This window comes from Nerophis ophidion, linkage group LG04 (assembly GCF_033978795.1).
Source record: "Nerophis ophidion isolate RoL-2023_Sa linkage group LG04, RoL_Noph_v1.0, whole genome shotgun sequence".
NCBI lineage: Eukaryota > Metazoa > Chordata > Actinopteri > Syngnathiformes > Syngnathidae > Nerophis > Nerophis ophidion.
In genome coordinates, this window is record NC_084614.1 from 58,990,528 (window position 1) to 59,012,168 (window position 21,641).

Below are 21,641 nucleotides of genomic sequence, written 5' to 3' on the forward strand. Positions count from 1 at the left end.
GGGGCGTCCATAAAAAAAAAAATTGCTTGGATGACAACATATGTTGCTCCAAAACCTGTATGTACCTTTCAGCATTAATGGTGCCTTCACAGATGTGTATGTTACCCATACCTTGGGCACTAATACACCCCCATACCATCACAGATGATGGGTTTTGAACTTTGCCCTTATAACAATCCGGATGGTTCTTTTCCTCTTTGGCCCAGAGGACACAACGTCTAACCTGACTCTCGCCAGATCCTTGTCGTTCGCTAAGCGGCACATCAATCTGGAACTTCTCAATGGGAGATGTGTTTCAGAAGGTGGGGCCTTATAAAAAAAATCATTGTATGTGATTGGATAAACCATTTGTCCGTTATATTGAAATGACGTGCTATACTTCAACCACTAACATCCAAATCAACCTGTGACGCTGATAAGAGCGGCACTGGGAAATCCAAGCCCGGTTGGAAGAAGAGCCAAAAAATCCTTGCCACCAATAAATGCCTTCAAAACCGTTCTCTGTTCATATTTTTAATAATTAATATTTGATCAATGTCGCAAAACAGTTGCAATAGCAGACACACTGTCAGCACACGACTCCTCACTCCGTGCCACCATTCTTGTTTGAATTAAACAGTCCCATGTGGTGATATCCTTTACATACTGATGTCGCTTTTTGATGCAGTAACACCCAAGGGGTCGAAGATTACGGGCATTGCCGCTTACGTGCAATGATTGAATGATCTGAACCTTTTGATGATATTACGGCCGTAGATGGTTAAATCCCTAAATTCCTTGCAATAGCTCGTGAGAAATGTTGTTTTTAATCTGTTGGACAATTTGCTCACGCATTTGTTCACAAAGTGGTGACCCTCACCCCATCCTTGTTTGTGAATTACTGAGCATTTCATGGAAGCTGTTTTTATACCTTATCATGGCAACCAACGGGTCCCAATTAGCCTGTTCACCTGTGGGATGTTCCAAACAAATGTTTGATGAGCATTCCCCAACTTTCTCAGTCATTTTTGCCACTTGTGCCAGCTTTTTTGAAACCTGTTGCAGGCATCACATTCCAAATGAGCTAATATTTGCAAAAAATAACAAAGTTTACCAGTTGGAATGTTAAGTCTTTGTCTTTGCAGTCTATTAAAAAAAGGATTTGCAAATCATTGTGTTCTGTTTTTATTTACCATTTACACAACGTGCCAACTTCCCTGGTTTTGGGTTTCGTAGTTACCCATAAGTGACATATAAACAACTTTGTTTTGATGGTCAATATATAATACATTTGAAACATGGTAAAAACATTTTTAATTATTGCGTTTTTATTTTGTTGTTTTATTTTGTGTTTTTGAATGTAAAATTAAACAGATCTCAATGGATAACTTATTTCAATTAACGGGAAATGTGTAAACATTTTTTATTCTTTTTTTTATGTATATTTACTCATTTGATAGGGGGAAAAAATTACAGGTAATAAAAAACAGACACTCTTCCGCCCCAGGCCCTCTCTACCCCGAGAAAAAAGTAAAGAAAAAAACCCCAACAACAATGTTTTGAATTAGTTTTTTAGGTTATAATGTTTCAGTCAAAATAATTTACTTTCTGTCAGAAAAAAACTAATAATTCTTTGAAACCAATTTAGTAGTGCCTTGTATATATTTCGCTCTCTTGACTTTTTTCTATTCAATTTCTATCCATCCATTTTCTATACCGCTTATTCCCTTTTGGGGTCATGGTGGGTGCTGGTGCCTTTCTCAGCTACAATCGGGCGGAAGGCGGGGTACACCCTGGACAAGTCGCCACCTCATCGCAGGGCCAACACAGATAGACAGACAACATTCACACTCACATTCACACACTAGGGCCAATTTAGAGTTGCCAATCAACCTATCCCCAGGTGCATGTCTTTGGAAGTGGGAGTAAGCCGGAGTACCCGGAGGGAACCCACCCAGTCACGGGGAGAACATGCAAACTCCACACAGAAAGATCCCGAGCCCGGGATTGAACCCAGGACTACTCAGTCAGGACCTTTGTATTGTGAGGCAGACGCACTAACCCCTTTCCCACCGTGCTGCCCTATTCAGTTTTTTATTTCCATTAAAAAAAAAAAAAAAGACTGCATTAAACCCTTAATAAAAAAAAAAGGATAAGTCATTTGGAATGATTTGAAATTAATGTATTTTTCGTTTTTCTTACTCCACTTTTTGAAATGCATTTTCATTTCATTTTCCTGTTCCTTACATTTTAACTTTGTTAATTATTAATTGTTTCTAAAATCATAAAAAACACGTTCAACCTTTTTTCATTATTGTTTTATTTTTAAAGCAATGTTAAGCAACGTTAACAACCCAAGATAGGTCACAAGTCAATTTTCCTGTTTGGCCCCTTTGTCAGAGTAAAAAACTAAACTATTTTATGAATTAAATGCACAGTTTCTTGATTTGATTGATGTTCATTGTGTCTTCTTGTGTTCTTGCGCATACCTCAACATAGATAACACACCCATGTACGGTTGTACTGCAGTGTGTGGACTCCTCATGTCCTCAACTAGTGACACTGCAGTAACATTTGTGTGTTGTCGCCTTTACAATGTTGACATTTTGCTTTTGTGACATTATTCCACGGTGATGCTAAGTGGACTTAACATTTATGCAGAGTCCTTCTCAGCTTGATGTGTTGTGTTAGTACTGATGATGGCATCATAGAGGAGAGCACAAAGGGTGGTCTTCAAACAATTGATCTACATGGCTTCATTATAAGGTGTTATTTATGTATGTAGGGTGGATGTGTCACGAGGAGCACTGCATCGACATCATGCCAGCCCTCCCCTGTTTGAAAATAATGCCTAAAATAGTACTATATTTACATTATGTATTAAACATATTCTGCACAGAGGGCCGATCATTGAACTCTATGATAACATTGTCCACTGTTTCCCAAGCCTAAAAGTTTCATGAGTGTTCCTGGACAACTAAAATTCAGACTCAAGTATGCAAAATCTTTTTTTTAAAGAAGGTCACACTGAAGTGGGATGTGCTAATACACCATTAAATGTGCTTTTAGGCAGCATTTTAATATTGATTTTTGTATAATAAATATGCACTGCTGGGAGGAATGAACAGTAAAACGGATGTTACTCAATCCATGTCATTAATAATTAATACAGCATGGATACATACATAAGTCACATATATACTATATATATATATATATATATATATATATATATACATATATATATATATATATATATATGTATATATATATATATATATATATATATATATATATATATATATATAAATAACATATATATATATATATATATATATATATATATATATACATATATACAGTGTATATTCGTATGTATGTATGTAAAAGAACACAAACAATTGCAAGATAAAACATCCATCCATCCATCCATTTTCTACCGCTTATTCCCTTAAATACTTATTGTAATAATACAAGTCTATATATATTAATAATAAAATTGACAGTTGTACCAACATGTATTTATTTTTTATGATTCTATTGTATTAAATGAATAGCTCAAATATGTTGATTGCTATGAATTGGAAAAGGGGGAGGGTTAAATAAGCTCTGCGTCTTCCTTCTCCTTTTTGGACATGTAATGAGAAACTGGTTTTATGTAATATACCATATTGTAACCGTATGGATGTTGGAGAAAAATAAAACCAATAACAAATTAAATATGTTAGTACTAGTATCATTATGATTATTAATATTATTGTATCAAGGTTATATGTGGTATTCTCATCACTCAGCATTGTAATGATTCATTAATATAACTTTTTGCTGCTTTCAACATAGATTTGAAACATGAAACCAAAAAACATTTAAAAATCAACAACAACCCAAAAATGATTACAGTTTTATTATGATTAATATTAGCATTAATAATAATATTAGTAATATAGCAGTAGTAGTTGTATTGAGACCATCCTAAAGCAAATATTTCCTTCATGTTCACTTTTTTAATTTTACAAATTAAATACAATAAAATAATTGTATTTTTATTCTATTTTTGTCTTATTTTTTAAAATAATGTATTTCTTGTTTATTACTTTCTATTGCATATTTACCCCACAAGACAAACAGAATAATATTCCCAACAATGTTAGAAAAAATAGGTTTAGTGACTCATAAAACTAAAATAGCATTTGTAGTAACAAAGTAGATTTTTCAGGGGTTCTTTTTCAGTTTAATTGATAAATATTTTTAGTAATAATATTAACAATACTTTTGTCTTAATGTATTTGTCATTTCAATTTTTAACTTTATGTCTGTCTTGGCCCTGCGATGAGGTGTTTACTTGTCCAGGGTGTACGCCGCCTTCCGCCCAAATGCAGCTGAGATAGGCTCCAGCGCCCTCCCCGCGACCCCGAACAGGACCAACGGTAGAAAATAAATGGATGGATGTTTACATACACTATATTGCCAAAAGTATTTGGCCACTCATCCAAATGATGGGAATCGGGTGTCCTAATCACAAGGCCCGGTGTATAAAATCATGCACTTGGGCATGGAGACTGTTTCTACAAACATTTGTGAAAGAATAAACCACTCTCAGTGATTTCCAGCGTGGAACTGTCATAGGATGCCACCTGTGCAGCAAATCCAGTCATGAAATGTCCTTGCTCCTAAATATTCCAAAGTCAACTTTATTATAAGAAAAGTAAAAAGTTTGGGAACAAGAAACAGCAAGTCAGCCACCAAGTGGTAGGCCACCTAAATTGACAGAGAGTGGTCAGCAAATGCTAAAGCGATAAGTGCAAAGACTTTCTGCACAGTCAGTTGCTACAGAGCTCCAAACTTCATGTGACCTTCCAATTAGCCCACGTACAGTACACAGAAAGCTTCATGGAATGGGTTTCCATGGCCGTGCAGCTGCATCTAAGCCATACATCACCAAGTCCAATGCAAAGCGTCGGATGCAGTGGTGTAAGACACGCTGCCAATGGACTCTAGAGCATTGGAGATGCCTTCTCTGGACTGATGTATCACGCTTTTCCATCTGACAGTCTGATGGACCAGTCTGGGTTTGGAAGTTGCCAGGAGAACGCTACATTTTGGACTGCATTGTGCCGAAATTTGGTGGAGGAGGAATTATGGTGTGGGGTTGGTTTTTCAGAAGTTGGGCTTGGCCCCTTAGTTCCAGTGAAAGGAACTTGGAATTCTCCAGGATACCAAAACATTTTGGACGATTCCATGGGATGGCACTTCAAATTCATATGTGAGTGAAGGCAGGTGGCCAAATACTTTTGGCAATGTAGTGTATGTGTTAGGATTTTTATTACATATTTTTGTATGCCATGTATATTTAAACATTCATACAACATTTCTAAAGAGAAAGGTAACCATTTTAAACAAGTTATCGAAGGTTCCTACATCATTTGCTGTAACTGTGTTTTACTACAACCTGTATAGTGAATCCTAATACACGCACACACACACACGCATGCACGCACGACCGCACGCACGCACGCACGCACGCACGCACACACACACACACACACACACACACACTCTCCTCCTCAGTCCCCTGCACTGCAACCCTCAACCTTGCTATGTTCAATATTTAAAACATCAATCCATTTTCTACCAAACATAAAAACAAAAACAAAAATCAACAACACCCAAAAATTATTATTACAGTACTATTCAGATTTGTATTAGTAGTGGTTTTAGGTGATGGGCAGTGACAAGCTCTATGTAGCTACACTGTGTAGCTTAACTGCATTTAACTTTTTTTTAACAGGTAGCTTTTCTTGTAGCTTAGCTACTTTTAGACCCATGTAGCGAGGTAGGTTACATCAAAGCTACAAGCTACAAAGAGAGAAAATGAACAGCGAATCCAGGCAAAAAAATATGGAGAAATTACAATGACTTGGATGAATGAGAAAATCCATACATACGGAGAAAACCCATGATGATTGGTTGGTGCTCGTCTAATGAGTCACAATCGGCTAAGGTTAGGGCGAAACATTAGAGACTGGCTAGTCAGCGGCAAGATAAGGCGGGTCATCAAAACTAGTAAGCAAAGTCATGACAATCACACACTCATGTCACATGACAACGAGGGAGTCGGAGACAGAGGGACACTTCAAGCTGACCACTAAAAAAAAAAAGATTCCCTCCAGTGTTTATATTATTTTTTTAGTGATGAAGACAACGGGCAGGAAACCCACAATAATGCATGTCCTTAGCCATATTTAGACAAATGTATGCGTTAAAAGAAAACAATGCCCCAAATCCACGTTTTTAGTTGTTTACTCCATAAACCAAAATCATAACCGCTCTCTTCCTCAAAGACGTGGAACACAAATTTAGGAACACACATTATGGTGAGTTGAGTTCATGAAAAGTTTTACTGCACTTTACTATTATCAACTTTTCCCAAACAAAACACAAGTCATTGTTTTTTTTTTTCAAGATATAGATAGATGCTGTTTTTTTTATTTTATTTTTTTACTGTGGGTCGAGAAAATGAATACCATTATAGCAGTGGGCCAAAGAAAAGGCAAACTAAGAATGGGGTCAGCTAAATGACAGATAGTTCATAGCATACTTGCCAACCCTCCCGGATTTTCCGGGAGACTCCCGAAATTCAGCGCCTCTCCCGAAAACCTCCCAAGACAAATTTTCTCCTGAAATTCAAGGAACATGCATTAGGGAGTCTGTTCTGAAGCCCACAGTAAAGAGACGTAACTTCATCACATCGCCTGGTTATTGACTCCAACCCAATATATTACACCGTCGACGAGCCAAATGAAGAAATACGCTTGCAAATTCCAGAACGATTGGAAACAAGAATTTCAGTTTATCCAGGAGAGTTCGAAGGGGAAGGAGTACGTTGCCTGTAAATCTTGTAGAACAGACTTCTCCATTGAATACGGTGAACGGATATACTCAGTCATGAACGGTCAGCGAAGCACAAAGACTTTGCAGCGCTGCAACGTTCACAACCCAGTATTATGGCCCGCCTCGCAAAATGGAGACCCGATGGTGTATCTTATGCTGAGACAAAGATGGCTATGCTGCTAGCTGGAAGCAACATCCCGTTCTCATTTGCGGATGTCTACAACAAATCCGTGAACGAAGTTCCCGGATTCGGAGATTGCTCGCCAGTACGCAAATGGCAGAACAAAGGTTACTTAAATAGTGAAAGGTAAGTGTTTTTTTTTTTTAGTAACCAGCAAGCACAGTACAGTTAGTAGAAAAACTAAATGTTTTTATTACTGTGTATTTGATAGGTGCCGTCGGAAATTCAACTATTTATTTTATTTTATTTAGCTATAAATATATATAGCTAGAATTCACTGAAAGTCAAGTGTTTCATACATATATATATATATATATATATATATATATATATATATGAAATACTCAAGTTGGTGAAATATACGCCACCCCTCTTAACCATGCCCCCCGCCTCAACCTCTCGAAATCGGAGGTCTCAAGGTTGGCAAGTATGGTTAATAGTAATTGGGTCCATTTGTACACTCTCAGTTACATTAACATTGATATTATACATGTGGGCCCTTAGATATAGATGTTGTTAAATGTAGCTTTCTATAATAGCTTCCCCTGTAGCTTAGCTACAATTATTTGAGAGTAACTTGTAGCTTTGCTGACTACATTGTTCAAGAAGAAATTGTAATATTTACACCACAAGATGAACCAAATCAAACCGGCAACAATATTATAAAAAAATATTTCTACATTATTTTTAGATTATCAGTATTAGCAAAAATACATTTTTTTTATCTGCACGATTGTAGCTGAGATAGGCGCCAGCGCCCCCCGCGAACCCGAAAGGGAATAAGCGGTAGAAAATGGATGGATGGATGGCATTCAATTTTCCTCACTGAACTTCGTTGTCATTCTGATTTTTAAAAAATACTCTCAGTCGCCCTCCAGCGGCCATTAAGCGCCACTGCTTTCTTTGCAATTTGAGGGCGGGGCTGCGATATTCGCTCCATCGACGCTGCAACACTTTGCCAGTGTGTGTGTGTGTGCGCGTGTGTGTGCGTGTGTGTGCGTGTGTGTTACTGCCTTACTGACAGAACATTCCACATCCAGCATCCATCCAGGAAGGAATCCTATTCTTATCTTCGTCGCTCGCTCTTTTCCAAAAAGACGCCATGTCTTACCAAGGCAAAAAGAACATCCCGAAGATCACGGTGAGTAGTTCACGACCCTTTACAGAATATAGGAACTTTGATAGCCAGTTAAAAAATTCACTGCAGTGTGCTAAATCAAAACGTTTTGTTTGAGTCCTCCAAAAATGTACTATTATTCACACCGGGCGTCATGGTGCAGTGAGGACATGGTGGTGCACATTAGGCGTTTTCTTAAAGCAGTCCTGCCTCGTCTTTGTTGGGACTCGCCCAGAAACATCAATTGAACCCAACACTTTAGTTAAATAATTTACCACATTTATTCAACCTACATCACATCTAAACGAGGCAAATTATTATTTTTTCCATTTCTGTTCATTTCTGTAAGCCTCTTGGTGCCGTTTTGCTCCACAGTCCTGACATCACATTGCCTCCTAAGCACGTTGCCAAACAATAAAAGGCGATACTACATTTTCCGATGCGAATGTTGTATTGATGTTGCAGGCTTGTGTGCTGCAGCAGCGTGGGTGAGGGAGGGGGAGGATGGGTGAAGATGAGCGGGACACGCCCATTTTTTTTGGATGCTCTAAGAGTGGTTTTAATTGTGTGGCGATGAAGAGAGCGATTGTGGAGGTTGAAAGGATGCCAGTTGGACAGCTGCGGTGCTGGTTTGTCCTCCAGCTGCAGACCTCGTCGTCTTTGTTCGTGTGTGCGTGTGTATGTGCGTGTGATGCTGGCCGGATTTCATTGTTGCTCGGCCTTTGTCTCTCGGCTTTTCCACACATTGCTACAAAGTGCCAAAATGTGCATCTTCAATTAAAGTGATAATGTGTTCCGGAGTCAAACTGCAACCATATTTCTGTACGGATAATGTGAAGCAAACCCCAACATTTTACAAGTGTAATAAACTGGGATGGTGATTCAGACATGGGGCGTGGCAACTTGAGGGTTCCAGGTTCAATCCCTGCTTCCGCCATCCTAGTCGCTGCTGTTGTGACACTTTACCCACCTGCTCCCCCAGTGTCTAACCCAGTGGTTCTTAACCTTGTTGGAGCTACCGAACCCCAGCAGTTTCATATGTGCAACGCTTCTTCAGTGAAAAATAAAAGGTGTTTTTTTTCAAATTCAAGACAAAGTTATATATACATATATATATTTTTTTACTGGTGCACAAAATGAACCACAACAAATTACACACCTGCAATGAAATCGGGTCATCATAAGAAGGGAAGACCAAGCCTGTGGTGCGCTCTTTCTTAATTCTTTCACGAGGGTGAACCATCTTTTGTCTTCGAAGACACTGTCTGTTTTCATATTGATTCAATCCAACTTTGTACCATCTGATGATGAGTAATGTAAACTGTTGTAATAAACTCTCTATTGTTCCTGTTTAAGATTCTGACTTTTCGACCACATAAGATTGAAATCCCCGTACCGGCCACCACATAAAATTGGTGTGACGAACAGGATGAGGCCCCGGGATAAATCACCGATATTTCTACCACATAAAATTGGCGTCAAAAACAGGATGAGGCCCCGGGTTAAATACCCGATATTTCTACCACAAGGGGTATCCATATCACTCCGATAGGGAGAAGTTTTTATTCACGTGATGAGTCGGGTGTGTCTTGACCTCCGCCGAACCCCTGAGGCCGACTCACGGAAGCCCTAGGGTTCGATCGAACCCAGGTTAAGAACCACTTGTCTAACTTGACCCTCGCCAGATCCTTATCGTTCGCTGAGCTCCACACAAGGATCTGGGACTTCTCAATAGGAGATGTATTTCAGAAGGCGGGGCCTTGTATAAAAAAAAATCCTTGTATGTGATTGGATAAACCAGTGCTTCTCAAATGGGGGTACGCGTACCCCTTGGGGTACTTGAAGGTATGCCAAGTGGTACGTGAGATTTTTTTTAAAATATTCTAAAAATAGCAACAATTCAAAAATCCTTTATAAAGATATTTAATGAATAATACTTCAACAAAATATGAATGTAAGTCCATTAACTGGGGAAAAAAAATACAACAATGCAATATTCAGTGTTGACAGCTAGATTTTTTGTGGACATGTTCCATAAATATTGATGTTAAAGATTTCTTTTTTGTGAAGAAAAGTTTAGAATTAAGTTCATGAATCCAGATGGATCTCTATTACAATCCCCAAAGAGGGCACTTTAAGTTGATGATTACTTCTATGTGTAGAAATCGTTATTTATAATTGAATCACTTGTTTATTTTTCAACACGTTTTTAGTATTTTTTATATCTTTTTTTCCAAGCAGTTCAAGAAAGACCACTACAAATAAGCAATATTTTGCACTATTGTACAATTTAATAAATCAGAAACTGGTGACATAGTGCTGTATTTTACTTCTTTATCTCTTTTTTTCAACCAAAAATGCTTTGCTCTGATTAGGGAGTTCTTGAATTAAAATAATGTTCACAGGGGGTACATCACTGAAAAAAGGTTGAGAACCACTGGGATAAACCACTTGTCCGTTATCTTGAATGACATGCTACTTCAACCACTCACATCCAAATCAACCTGTGACGCTGAGAGCCACGCTGGGAAATCCAAAACACAACAGCCGACATATTGAATAATGACAGAGTGAAAAGTTCTCTGTAGATTTTTTGAAGAATTAGTATTCGACAAAACAGTTGCAATAGCAGAATCAATGTCAGCACACGACTCCTAGCTCCGTGCCACCATTGGATGTTTGAATCAAACAGTCGCTTCGGCGCTACATCACATCTATGAAAACTCGCCCGGCAATCCTGATTGGTTAATTATTTTTTGCTATCTTGAAGGAGCTGGCATTGCCCTCAAGCCCAAATCCTTGTGTGGAGCTTAGCGAACTACAAGGATCTGGTGAGAGTCAGGTTACCAAGTGTCACCCACGCAGGTTTAAATGTAACGTAGATGATGGGTTTCACTATGTAAAGCGCTTTGAGTCATTAGAGAAAAGCGCCATCTATCCATCTTCTTCCGCTTATCCGAGGTCGGTCGCGGGGGCAGCAGCCTAAGCAGGGAAGCCCAGACTTCCTTCTCCCCAGCCACTTCGCCCAGCTTCTTCCGGGGGATCCCGAGGCGTTCCCAGGCCAGCCGGGAGACATAGTCTTCCCAACGTGTCCTGGGTCTTCCCCGTGGCCTCCTACCTGTCGGACGTGCCCTAAACACCTCCCTAGGGACGCGTTCAGGTGACATCCTGACCAGATGCCCGAACCACCTCATCTGGCTCCTCTCGATGTGAAGGAGCAGCGGGTTTACTTTGAGCTCCTCCCGGGTGGCAGAGCTTCTCACCCTATCTCTAAGGGAGAGCCCTGTCACCTGGCGGAGGAAACTTATTTCAGCCGCTTGTACCCGTAAACTTATCCTTTCGGTCATGACCCAAAGCTCATGACCATAGGTGAGGATGGGAACCTAGATCGACCGGTAAATTGAGAGCTTTGCCTTCCGGCTCAGCTCCTTCTTCACCACAACGGATCGATACAGCGTCCGCATTACTGAAGACGCCGCACCGATCCGCCTGTCGATCTCACGATCGTCTCTTCCCTCACATGTGAACAAGATTCCGAGGTACTTGAACTCCTCTTCTTGCATTGCATTCGAGGCCAGATCCTTGTGTGGAGCTCAGCGAACTACAAAGATCTGGCGAGAGTCAGGTTGCCAAATGTCACCCACACAGGTTTAAATGTAACTTAGATAATGGGTTTCACTATGTAAAGCGCTTTGAGTCACCAGCACGAGCTAGCACGGGGGTCAGCAACCCACGGCACTCGAGCTGCATGTGGCTCTTTAGTGCTGCCCGAGTGGCTCCCTGGAGCATTTTAAAAAAATGTTTTTTTTTTGTTTTAGTAGGTTTTTTTTTGGACGACAAGCATGACACAACCCACCCAACTGTTAAAAAGCCCACTGTTTAATGTTTGTGTGTATGCTTCACTGATGACAGCATTTGGTAAACATTATTTTATCTTACTAATGTCGGTGGTTCTTTAACTCACCATAGTGTGGACTGTGACACAACAGTTTGTTTACATGTACAATCTTCAACTCCTCCCTTGTCTCATTTTGTCCACCAAATGTTTCATACTGTGCGTGAGTGCACAAAGGTGAGCTTTGTTTGATGTTAATGACTTGTGTGGAGCGCCAATCAGCCATATTTGGTCAGTGCATGACGCAAGCTGATCAATGCTAACATGCTATTTAGGCTAGCTGTATGTACATATTGCATCATTATGCCTCATTTGTAGCTATATTTGAGATCATTTCATTTCCTTTATTTATATCCTTTTTGTAGATTATAATACATCTATTAAAAGAAGACAGCCTGTTGTTTCCTTTAACTTGGACACACATATCTATACCTTTGGCCATTAAAAAACAGTCATTTCAAGGAGTTAACTCACCTTCTGAGTAGCCTTTGATTTTCTAGTGGTTTTTAATGTTGTAAAAATGTGTAGATTAAATATTACATTTCAATATTTTTGTCAAAAAAAAGATTTACTTCAGCTTGCGACAGTCATTTTGATAGTAGGCTAATATAGCTAATATAAACACATCATGTGTTGTCTTCATTATAACACTTATATACGCTTTTCATTTTTTGCGGCTCCAGACTGATTAGTTTTTTGTTTTTTTAATCCAATATGACTCTTTCAATGTTTTGGGTTGCCAACCCCTGAGCCAGCAGGACGACAGCCCCTAGAAAAGTATGGAATCCCCAGACCTGGAGGATGTTCATTCAGTTGTTTAATTTTGTAAAAAAAAGCAGATAACAGAAATGACACAAAACTGCAACCAGCAGACACAAGACATTAAAACAATGTTGAGAACTGGTTGAATTAGGTCCTGACGTTGAGCAAGTCCAACGCAACATTGAAAAAACATGCTTTTTGACAACGTTTAATCAATGTTGGGTTCTGATGTTGATTTGACCGTTGAAAATTGGTCATTTTCCAACCAATATTCTACAACACAAATACATTGAAACATCTTTTTTGGCAACAATGTCAGGTTGTGATGTTGATTTGACCATGGAAATTTGGCCGTTTCCCAACTAACAACATGGATCCAACGTTAGACATCAACGTTGTCTCAATTTACAAATACAACTATTTTGTAACGTTGTTTAAAAGTCAGTTCTATAGGACATGTATGTATAATCAACGTTGTATCAATGTCTTGTGCCTGCTGGGTAATCATTTCAAAATGCAACTTTCTAAAATAAATAGTGTTTTTCAACAAAAATAGATACTTTTTTTGATCAACAAAATTGCAATAATTATGGAATCAGTCAATTCTGAGGGGGGAAAATGTAATCACCCTTTACCTTTTCATTTCCAAAGCTAACACCTGCATCAGATTAAATGTGTTCATTATTCTGCAGTACTGATGTTCGAAACCACTGATTTTCTTTCCGATCCGATGCCGAGTAAAACTCAGGCTAGTATTGGTGATACCTATCCTAATACGAGACTTTTTGCAAAAAAAACCCAACTAATATTTCTGCCTAAATCTAAAAAAAATGTTTATTCTAAATATTAACATGTCTCATAGCAAAACAAATACAAGACAGAGTCATTTATTTATTTGAAACTCAACACTAAATATATTGAATTAGTGGCATGAATAACAATATAAACAAGCTAATAAAACAGAAAAAAAACTGGACAAAATCATAAAAAGTACACAATAATAGTCTTTCTAAACATGAAAAAAAGAAATGAGAGAACTAATGTAAGCATTACATAATTTAGCATGAGAATTAATTCAGAATTCTGTTACATGAACATGTCTGTGAAAATATTTAAGATGTAAACAACACTCAACAAAAGCATTGCCTCATTCACAAGTTACTTTTTTACACTGTGTTCTTGCTAATGATACAGGTTATCTTAAATAACTCAAGTATTAAAAGTATCGATATTTAGATTTGAGATTATATATTTCAGCATTGATCCGCACATCACTAGACGGCACTTAAAAAGGAGTGTTCACACCTTGCAGAGCTGTTGCACCAGCCAATTTCACTTGAATCAGAGAGGTTTATCACATTTCTTTAAGAAGGTAAATCATCACACAATGTTGCAAAACATGTTGATTGTTGTCCGTCAGCTGTGTCTAAAATATGGACCAAGCACAAACAACATGGCAAGCATACTGGTCGACCAAAATAAAAAATTAAAACTACGTAAAACAGAAAATGCACAGCAAAATAAATGAGCGGAAACTTGAGTCACCATCTGTGACCGAACTGTCAGAAAGCGCGGAAAGGAAATAGGATTTAAATAAAGGAATAGCTAAACAAAAGTCGTCATTAATGTTTAAACATAAAAAAAAACAAGGTTACAAAGGTCTGAGGAAAAGCAATGGATGACTGGATGAAAGTCATATACAGTGATGAATCGTGAATCTGCAATGGACAAGGTGATGATGCTGGAACTTTTGTTTGGTTCCGTTCCAATGAGATTTATGAAGACGACAGCCTGAAGAAAACCTTCACATTTTCACAGTCATTGATGGCATGGAGCTGCATGCCAGGTAATGATGACTCCCATTACATCTTCAATACATGCACATTTTGGACACTTGCCTTATTACTTATTCAATCGAAAGGATGTTTAGGGATGATGACATCATTTTCATTATGTCATAGAGCAAAAATGGTTACAAATCTCCTTGTTGAAAGACACATAAGGTCAATGTCATGGCGTGCAAACTAAAAAAATCTTTATATTTTTTGGGAGCATAAATTGTTATTTCTGAAATGTCATATCTGTTTATCGTCCTGATAGTCAATGTCCTCTGCAATATACCTTTTATTTGCATATTTGTCTCCTGAAATTCATAACTCTGACCAAATGATTATGACAATAAATGATTAAACCTCGAATCTTGTAACAAATATCACTGCAGAGGATGCTGACTCCCGGCAAAATATATACAGTAGCGCAAATTTTCTTTGCTTTTAATGACCATTTAGAACCACACTACAGAACCAATATTGTAACAGCAGTAAGGAGAAAACTGCCCTGTCAGCATTACTATTGCATGACCAACTCATGAAAAACAACAACATCATAGGGTTGCCTACAGCCAAAAGTGTCACTGTTGACGGTTGTTGGTGCTAATTCAAGATTTAGACTTAGACAAAATTTATGGATCCACAAGGGAAAGGACCATTTGCTTTGTAGAATAAACTGTAGCTTCGATTTTGTTGACAATATTGATTTTTGTATTGTATATGACACTAGATAGCTGCATTAGGATCGGGGTCAAAGGTTAAATGAACAACATCTTCTCAGGGCATGACTGCTTGGTCTTCTTTGTGTTTAGCGTTAGCATCAGGCATAGACAATCTGTGTTGCCAGGCGTTAGAACCACCCCTCATCATTTTCTTTTTATGCATTATTATTTGAATCCTTTACATTATCATTAATGAAAATGTGACTGCTCACTTGTGAGCTCCTGTTTTAATAACGAGCTTTGAGCATTGGCCCATGTGTTAAATAGACAATCTTTGTTAGTGGACAGAGCAGTCACTCCTGAAGGCTTTGTGAAACATTATCTCCCTGGACAACGTAGTTGCATCTCCCTGGTGTGCAGTCAAGTATATATAAGTACAGTATCCAGCCGCCCTTACTGTACTTTCCATGCTGGTGCATTCTCTTCCAGCTGTTTCCTCACATCAGCCTGTGCCAAAGAGGCTGTGTCATATTTCTAGGTGGGGTTCTTCCTTGCCACCGTGCTGCCTTCACAGCACTCTCAGTGTTCCACTGGCCAGTAATCCCCTCCCTCACCAAAAAAAAAAAAGGCAGGAAATTAAACCCAAACAGCAGCTCCATGCAGAAAACAAAATACAAGCATGTGAGTCACCATAGCAACCGGTGCACAAGATGGCACCCAAACATGGGGGTGAAGTATTTCGGTGCTACGATTAGCAGGCCTCAACGTCTGCTGCAATTAACTGCTTTTTTTCCCTCACGTGTGTGAAAAAAATCCAGCATTTTGGGGTAAATATTTTGTGTTGCTAGGCAATTAAACTGAAACAGAAATCTTAGTGCCGACACAAAGGTCAACCTCACACCACTAACTGACTCCCACTCGCATCCTAACAGGGTTTGTCCTTTATTAAGCACTACTGAAGGCCTCTTTAAAATGTTTGCCGAAAGTGGAAAAACACATTTGTCTTTTGTGTGAGTGTGTGTGTGTGTGTGTGTGTGTGTGTGTGTGTGTGTGTGTGTGTGTGTGTGTGTGTGTGTGTGTGTGTATGTATATATATATGTGTATGTATGTACATATGTATGTATATATGTATGTATGTATGTATGTATTTATGTATGTATTTATATATGTATGTATGTATATAAATACATACAAGTATGTATATATACATATATGTATTAATATACATGTATGTATATATATCAATCAATCAATCAATGTTTACTAGGGCTGCACAAACCATACACAAACGTATATGTATATACTGTATATACATCTATACATGTATGTATGTATATATGTGTATATATACATACATACATGTATATATACATCTATACATATATGTATGTATAGATGTGTATATATACATACATACATGTACATATATACATCTATACATTTATGTATGTATATATATACATACATATATATTTGCATATTTTCGTGTATGTACTGTATATATATATATATATATATATATATATATATATATATATATATATATATATATATATATATATATATATATATCTTGATTGGATTATCCAGAGAATAGTGCTTGATACCGTGGTAGAGCGCAATATGTAGGTGTGGGAAAAATCACAAGACTACTTCATCTCTACAGAACTGTTTCATGAGGGGTTCCCTCAATCATCAGGAGATTTTAATGGAAGCATTCACATACAATGGTTTATGTAGGGCACAGAGTGGGTGGGTACGGGCAGGCGTAGGGGTGATTGGCTCATGTGTTACCTAGGAGGTATTTCCGTCTGTGGCGGCATGTTGAAATGATTTCACTGCGCTTGTTGAGGGATGGTAGATCTGGATGATATATAATAAACAGTTTCTCTTTTAAGCATAGGTTGCATCTTTTATTACCACTGTTGTAAGGTGTGCTGGATGCAAGAATTTGCCATGTTATTGAATATTCAACATTATTGTCTTTGAGGTTCCAAATGTGTTTGCTGAGTTCTGTAGAATTCCGCAAAGTCTGGTTTCTAAAGGAGGCGTTGTGATAATTCCATCTTGTTTTGAACGCTCCTTCGGTTAATCCTACGTATGTGTCGGATGTGTTAATGTCCTTGCGTGTTACCTTTACTTGGTAAACGACTGATGTCTGCAGCAAAAATGTCTGAACCAATATCGGCCACAAGTTCCTCACTCTGATCGACAAACACTTCCCCAGAGGCAACACCCTAAGAAAAATATTCAACAACAACAACATTAAATTGAGCTACAGCTGTATGAATAACATACAACAAATCATTTCAAACCACAACAAAGCAATTGCAAAAGGACTGCCCACCCCCAGACTAAACGACTCTGAAACCAATAAGGAATGTAACTGTCGCAAGAAACCTGATTGCCCTCTCAACGGAGGGTGCTTACAGACATCAGTCGTTTACCAAGCAAAGGTAACACGCAAGGACATTAACACATCCGACACATACGTAGGATTAACCGAAGGAGCGTTCAAAACAAGATGGAATAACCACAACGCCTCCTTTAGAAACCAGACTTTGCGGAATTCTAAAGAACTCAGCAAACACATTTGGAACCTCAAAGACAATAATGTTGAATATTCAATAACATGGCAAATTCTTGCATCCAGCACACCTTACAACAGTGCAACCTATGCTTAAAAGAGAAACTGTTTATTATATATCATCCAGATCTACCATCCCTCAACAAGCGCAGTGAAATCATTTCAACATGCCGCCACAGACGGAAATACCTCCTAGGTAACACATGAGCCAATCACCACGCCCCTACGCCTGCCTGTACCCACCCACTCTGTGCCCTATATAAACCATTGTATGTGAATGCTTCCATTAAAATCTCCTGATGATTGAGGGAACCCCTCATGAAACAGTTCTGTAGAGATGAAGTAGTCTTGTGATTTTTCCCACACCTACATATATATATATATATATATATATATATATATATATATATATATATATATATATATATATATACATATAGAAATATACAAATATATATATATATATATATATATATATATATATATATATAGTATGTGTGTATGAACGAAAATAGTTGTGCTACTATTTTTGGTGCTTTGTTGTTTGTTTTGAACCTGAACCTTCCCTCTACTCATCTGTAATGGAACATTTCATAGAAACAAGCAGGAAAAGGAGGACTATTTTTAGCAGTACAGTTCTTTGGTGTATGTATCAAAATAGCCTTAAAGCTACAGTACAACTATTTTTGAAATGTGATTGTTCACGTGGTTAAAATTGATTGTTGTTTTGGCGCCTTTTAGAGCCTGAAATCGTTTGCAATCCTTTCAAAGTTTGATTACATGTATGTGATTGATCATTTGGGCAAATTAACAATCGTATGTACACTGAGATGGGTGTCTTTCTCGTTTGAATCAATTCAATATCAATTCCCGATACCTTTGAATTGACACCAGTACTCAACAGTACCAATTCATGTGTGTGTTTTTAAATGTTACTTGTTAAAAAAAATAACACTAAGCTGAGCCGTCCAGATGTTTTCTTGTTTTCTTACATTTATTTATTTCATTTGCAAGTACTGTACTGTATTATATAACGACTTTGCATGCAGCGGAAATTCCAAAACATTAAATGGCAGTAGTGTAGAAGCAGTAGTGTGTTGCCTTAGCCAGGAAGTAGTCTTTGCCATTAATTTGAATGCAATTTATTTTGTTGAGTCCTCTGAAGTGTTTACAAAATAAGTATTTTGTCTATTACACACATACTGTTTGATTGCAACATGTATTTTAGGAGGTTTGTAAGTGGTAATGTTAATTTATTCATATTTGATGCAATGTAATTTTTTGCGTTTTTAGATTTAGTATACAATTATTTAAAAAAATATATTTTTTCCATTTATTGTAATATAGTTTTAGTTTGTTTTAATATTTATAATTGGAAATAGTTTTGGAACGGAATAGACGGCACCTCTGCTGGTTTCAGCCAAGTACTGCTCTCCAATTTGCGTCAGCTGGTTCAAGTTTCAGCAATGAATTTTCCAGAATTGATCAGATCTTCAGAGGTGATTAATTGGGTGTGTACAAAGTCTACATTTACGACACGTGTGGTTGATAAAAACATCCACCAATTAAGCTCATTTTACAAGGTATATTCCCAAAGGGGCATCGCCAAATACTCAGCGTGTTATGCACATTGCAGCATTTGCCGTCATTTTTTAAAAAGGGGTCGTTCGTCTGTGCTATGGTGTTGTTGTGTAAGCCTACCCAAAAGTCCTTGCGTGCCGTTAGAGCTAATCCTCTTTAAATGCTCCAGTTTGTTGACTTACAGCAAGCTGATAAAATCCCGCAGCAGAGAGCAAAAAAGCAAAAGTCATGGACATTTCTACTATAAATCTGTCAAAAATAGCATTGTGTCAATTAAGTTTCCGCCATCCAGCATTCTAGACAAACCAACTTTTCTCCTTAAAGGACTTTTTTTTTTAAATGGAAAATCTTGATTAAGCAGTAAATTTCCTCATTAACATTCTAGAATGGTGATGCACTTTATTATAACTCGAATAAATCATCCTATTGGGATTTTTGCTGCCTTGTAAAACAGGATGCAGTCATTGGGAATGACAAAGTAGGACATGAACTGAGAAGCTCCAAGCAAATCAGGATCAACGTCTATTCCCACAATCAGTCTTTCAGGCTTTCTATACAGAATCATACTGTACGTCCTCCATTTGTTTGTATTTAGCATGGAGTGTTATGTGACATTTACTCCACTTCCTGAACTCAATCTTTCTCCAAAGTCAAGAAAGCTTTTGCCCCACTAAAACCGCAAAGAGGATTATTTAGTCTGAGAACAGTGCTGATTTATTAACACATACTTTTTTCACACTCTGTTCATCTCACGCTTGACTTCAAAAAACAAATAAAAAATGGTTATAAAACAATATTTTGGTGCACATTATTAATGTATGTAACAGTATTGGCGGTATTTGATAGCTTTGTATTTAAAAAGATGTAAATATTGGTAAAAGTATTGTACATAAAAACATTGTATTGTTTGTGTTAGTAGTAGTGGTTGTGTTGTGTGTATTGGTAGTATTGTTTGTAAGTGTCACATCATGATCATCTTTTGACAATCAGCATCTTATGTAGTGGATGTTTGTATACACTAAAGTTCTGTTCTGGTGCACGTTAGTATTATTATCTGGAATTGTAAATTTTTTAATACAGCATACTTTTCATATGTGCACTAATTACATTGATTTATTTTTCACATTTAGGAAAAGTATTTTCAATTAATTTAACATTTTCTAAATTTAAACTAAATAAGTATTTCAAAACCTTTTTGGGAAAGGGGTTGGACTCATTTAAAAAGGGACCCAAAATATGTACATTTTAAAGAATGTAATTATTGTTATCTATGTTTTATTTTTTTGATAATTTGTAAAGGGACTGCACATGTTTTAGGTTTCTATGAATTACAGTGTATTAGTATTTTCATTTAGGAAAAAAGACACAATTAAAAAAAAAACTGAATTCAAATAAATTAAAAACTTATCAGTATCCCGGAAAAAAATAAATAAATAAATAAAAATTATATATATATATATATATATATATATATATATATATATATATACACATATATAGTCATTGTATTGTTTCTGTATATAAAATAATATTTAAAAAATATGTATAACTCCCCAAAAAAGACACCACATGTGTCGTTTTGATAAAAAATAAACATTTAAATTTGTCATGTATATATATATATATATATATATATATATATATATATATATATAAATATATATATATATATATATATATATATATATATATATAATTCAATTCTTTCAATTCAATCGAATTTCATTTTCAGTTTTCTACTTTTCTGTACCAATTGGTAGTGTCATTCGTAAATAGTGTTTTATTTGGTGTTTAATGCCAGCATTTAAAAGCATTTTATTTAAGAAACAACTTAAGAAGTACTGTGTATTAGTTGCAGTAGAGTCTATTTCACTCCAGTTCTGAAGGTGGCGGTCATTTAAAGCAGTGCAATTCTAAAGCTAAAACCTTAAATGAGTTCTAGATTATTAGTTGTTTGCATGGTCTATGCTACACCTCCACACTTAAATTGTAATTTTATGTTATCATAGTAGCAAAGCAGCCAGAGACAAAACCCTCTGCCTTACATACTGTAAATAAATAATACATGTCTGCAAATGTTTTAGTTTTCTATGAATTACAGTGTATTGGTACTGTATCTTATATTAGGAACAATATCCATCTATCCATCCATTTTCT

The 21,641-nt window shown here is 37.0% G+C and overlaps 1 protein-coding gene across 2 annotated transcripts in view; it reads left to right on the forward strand.

The window, feature by feature from the left end:
* Nucleotides 1-8,005: 8,005 nt before the first annotated feature.
* dpysl3 (dihydropyrimidinase like 3) overlaps nt 8,006-21,641 on the forward strand; it is a 48,373-nt gene continuing 34,737 nt past the window's right edge. For both annotated transcript variants that reach the window (XM_061898601.1, XM_061898603.1), the window contains exon 1: nt 8,006-8,192. In XM_061898601.1, the coding sequence (XP_061754585.1) occupies nt 8,154-8,192 (39 nt within the window). In that variant the 5' untranslated portion in view covers nt 8,006-8,153. The remainder of the gene's footprint in view (nt 8,193-21,641) is intronic.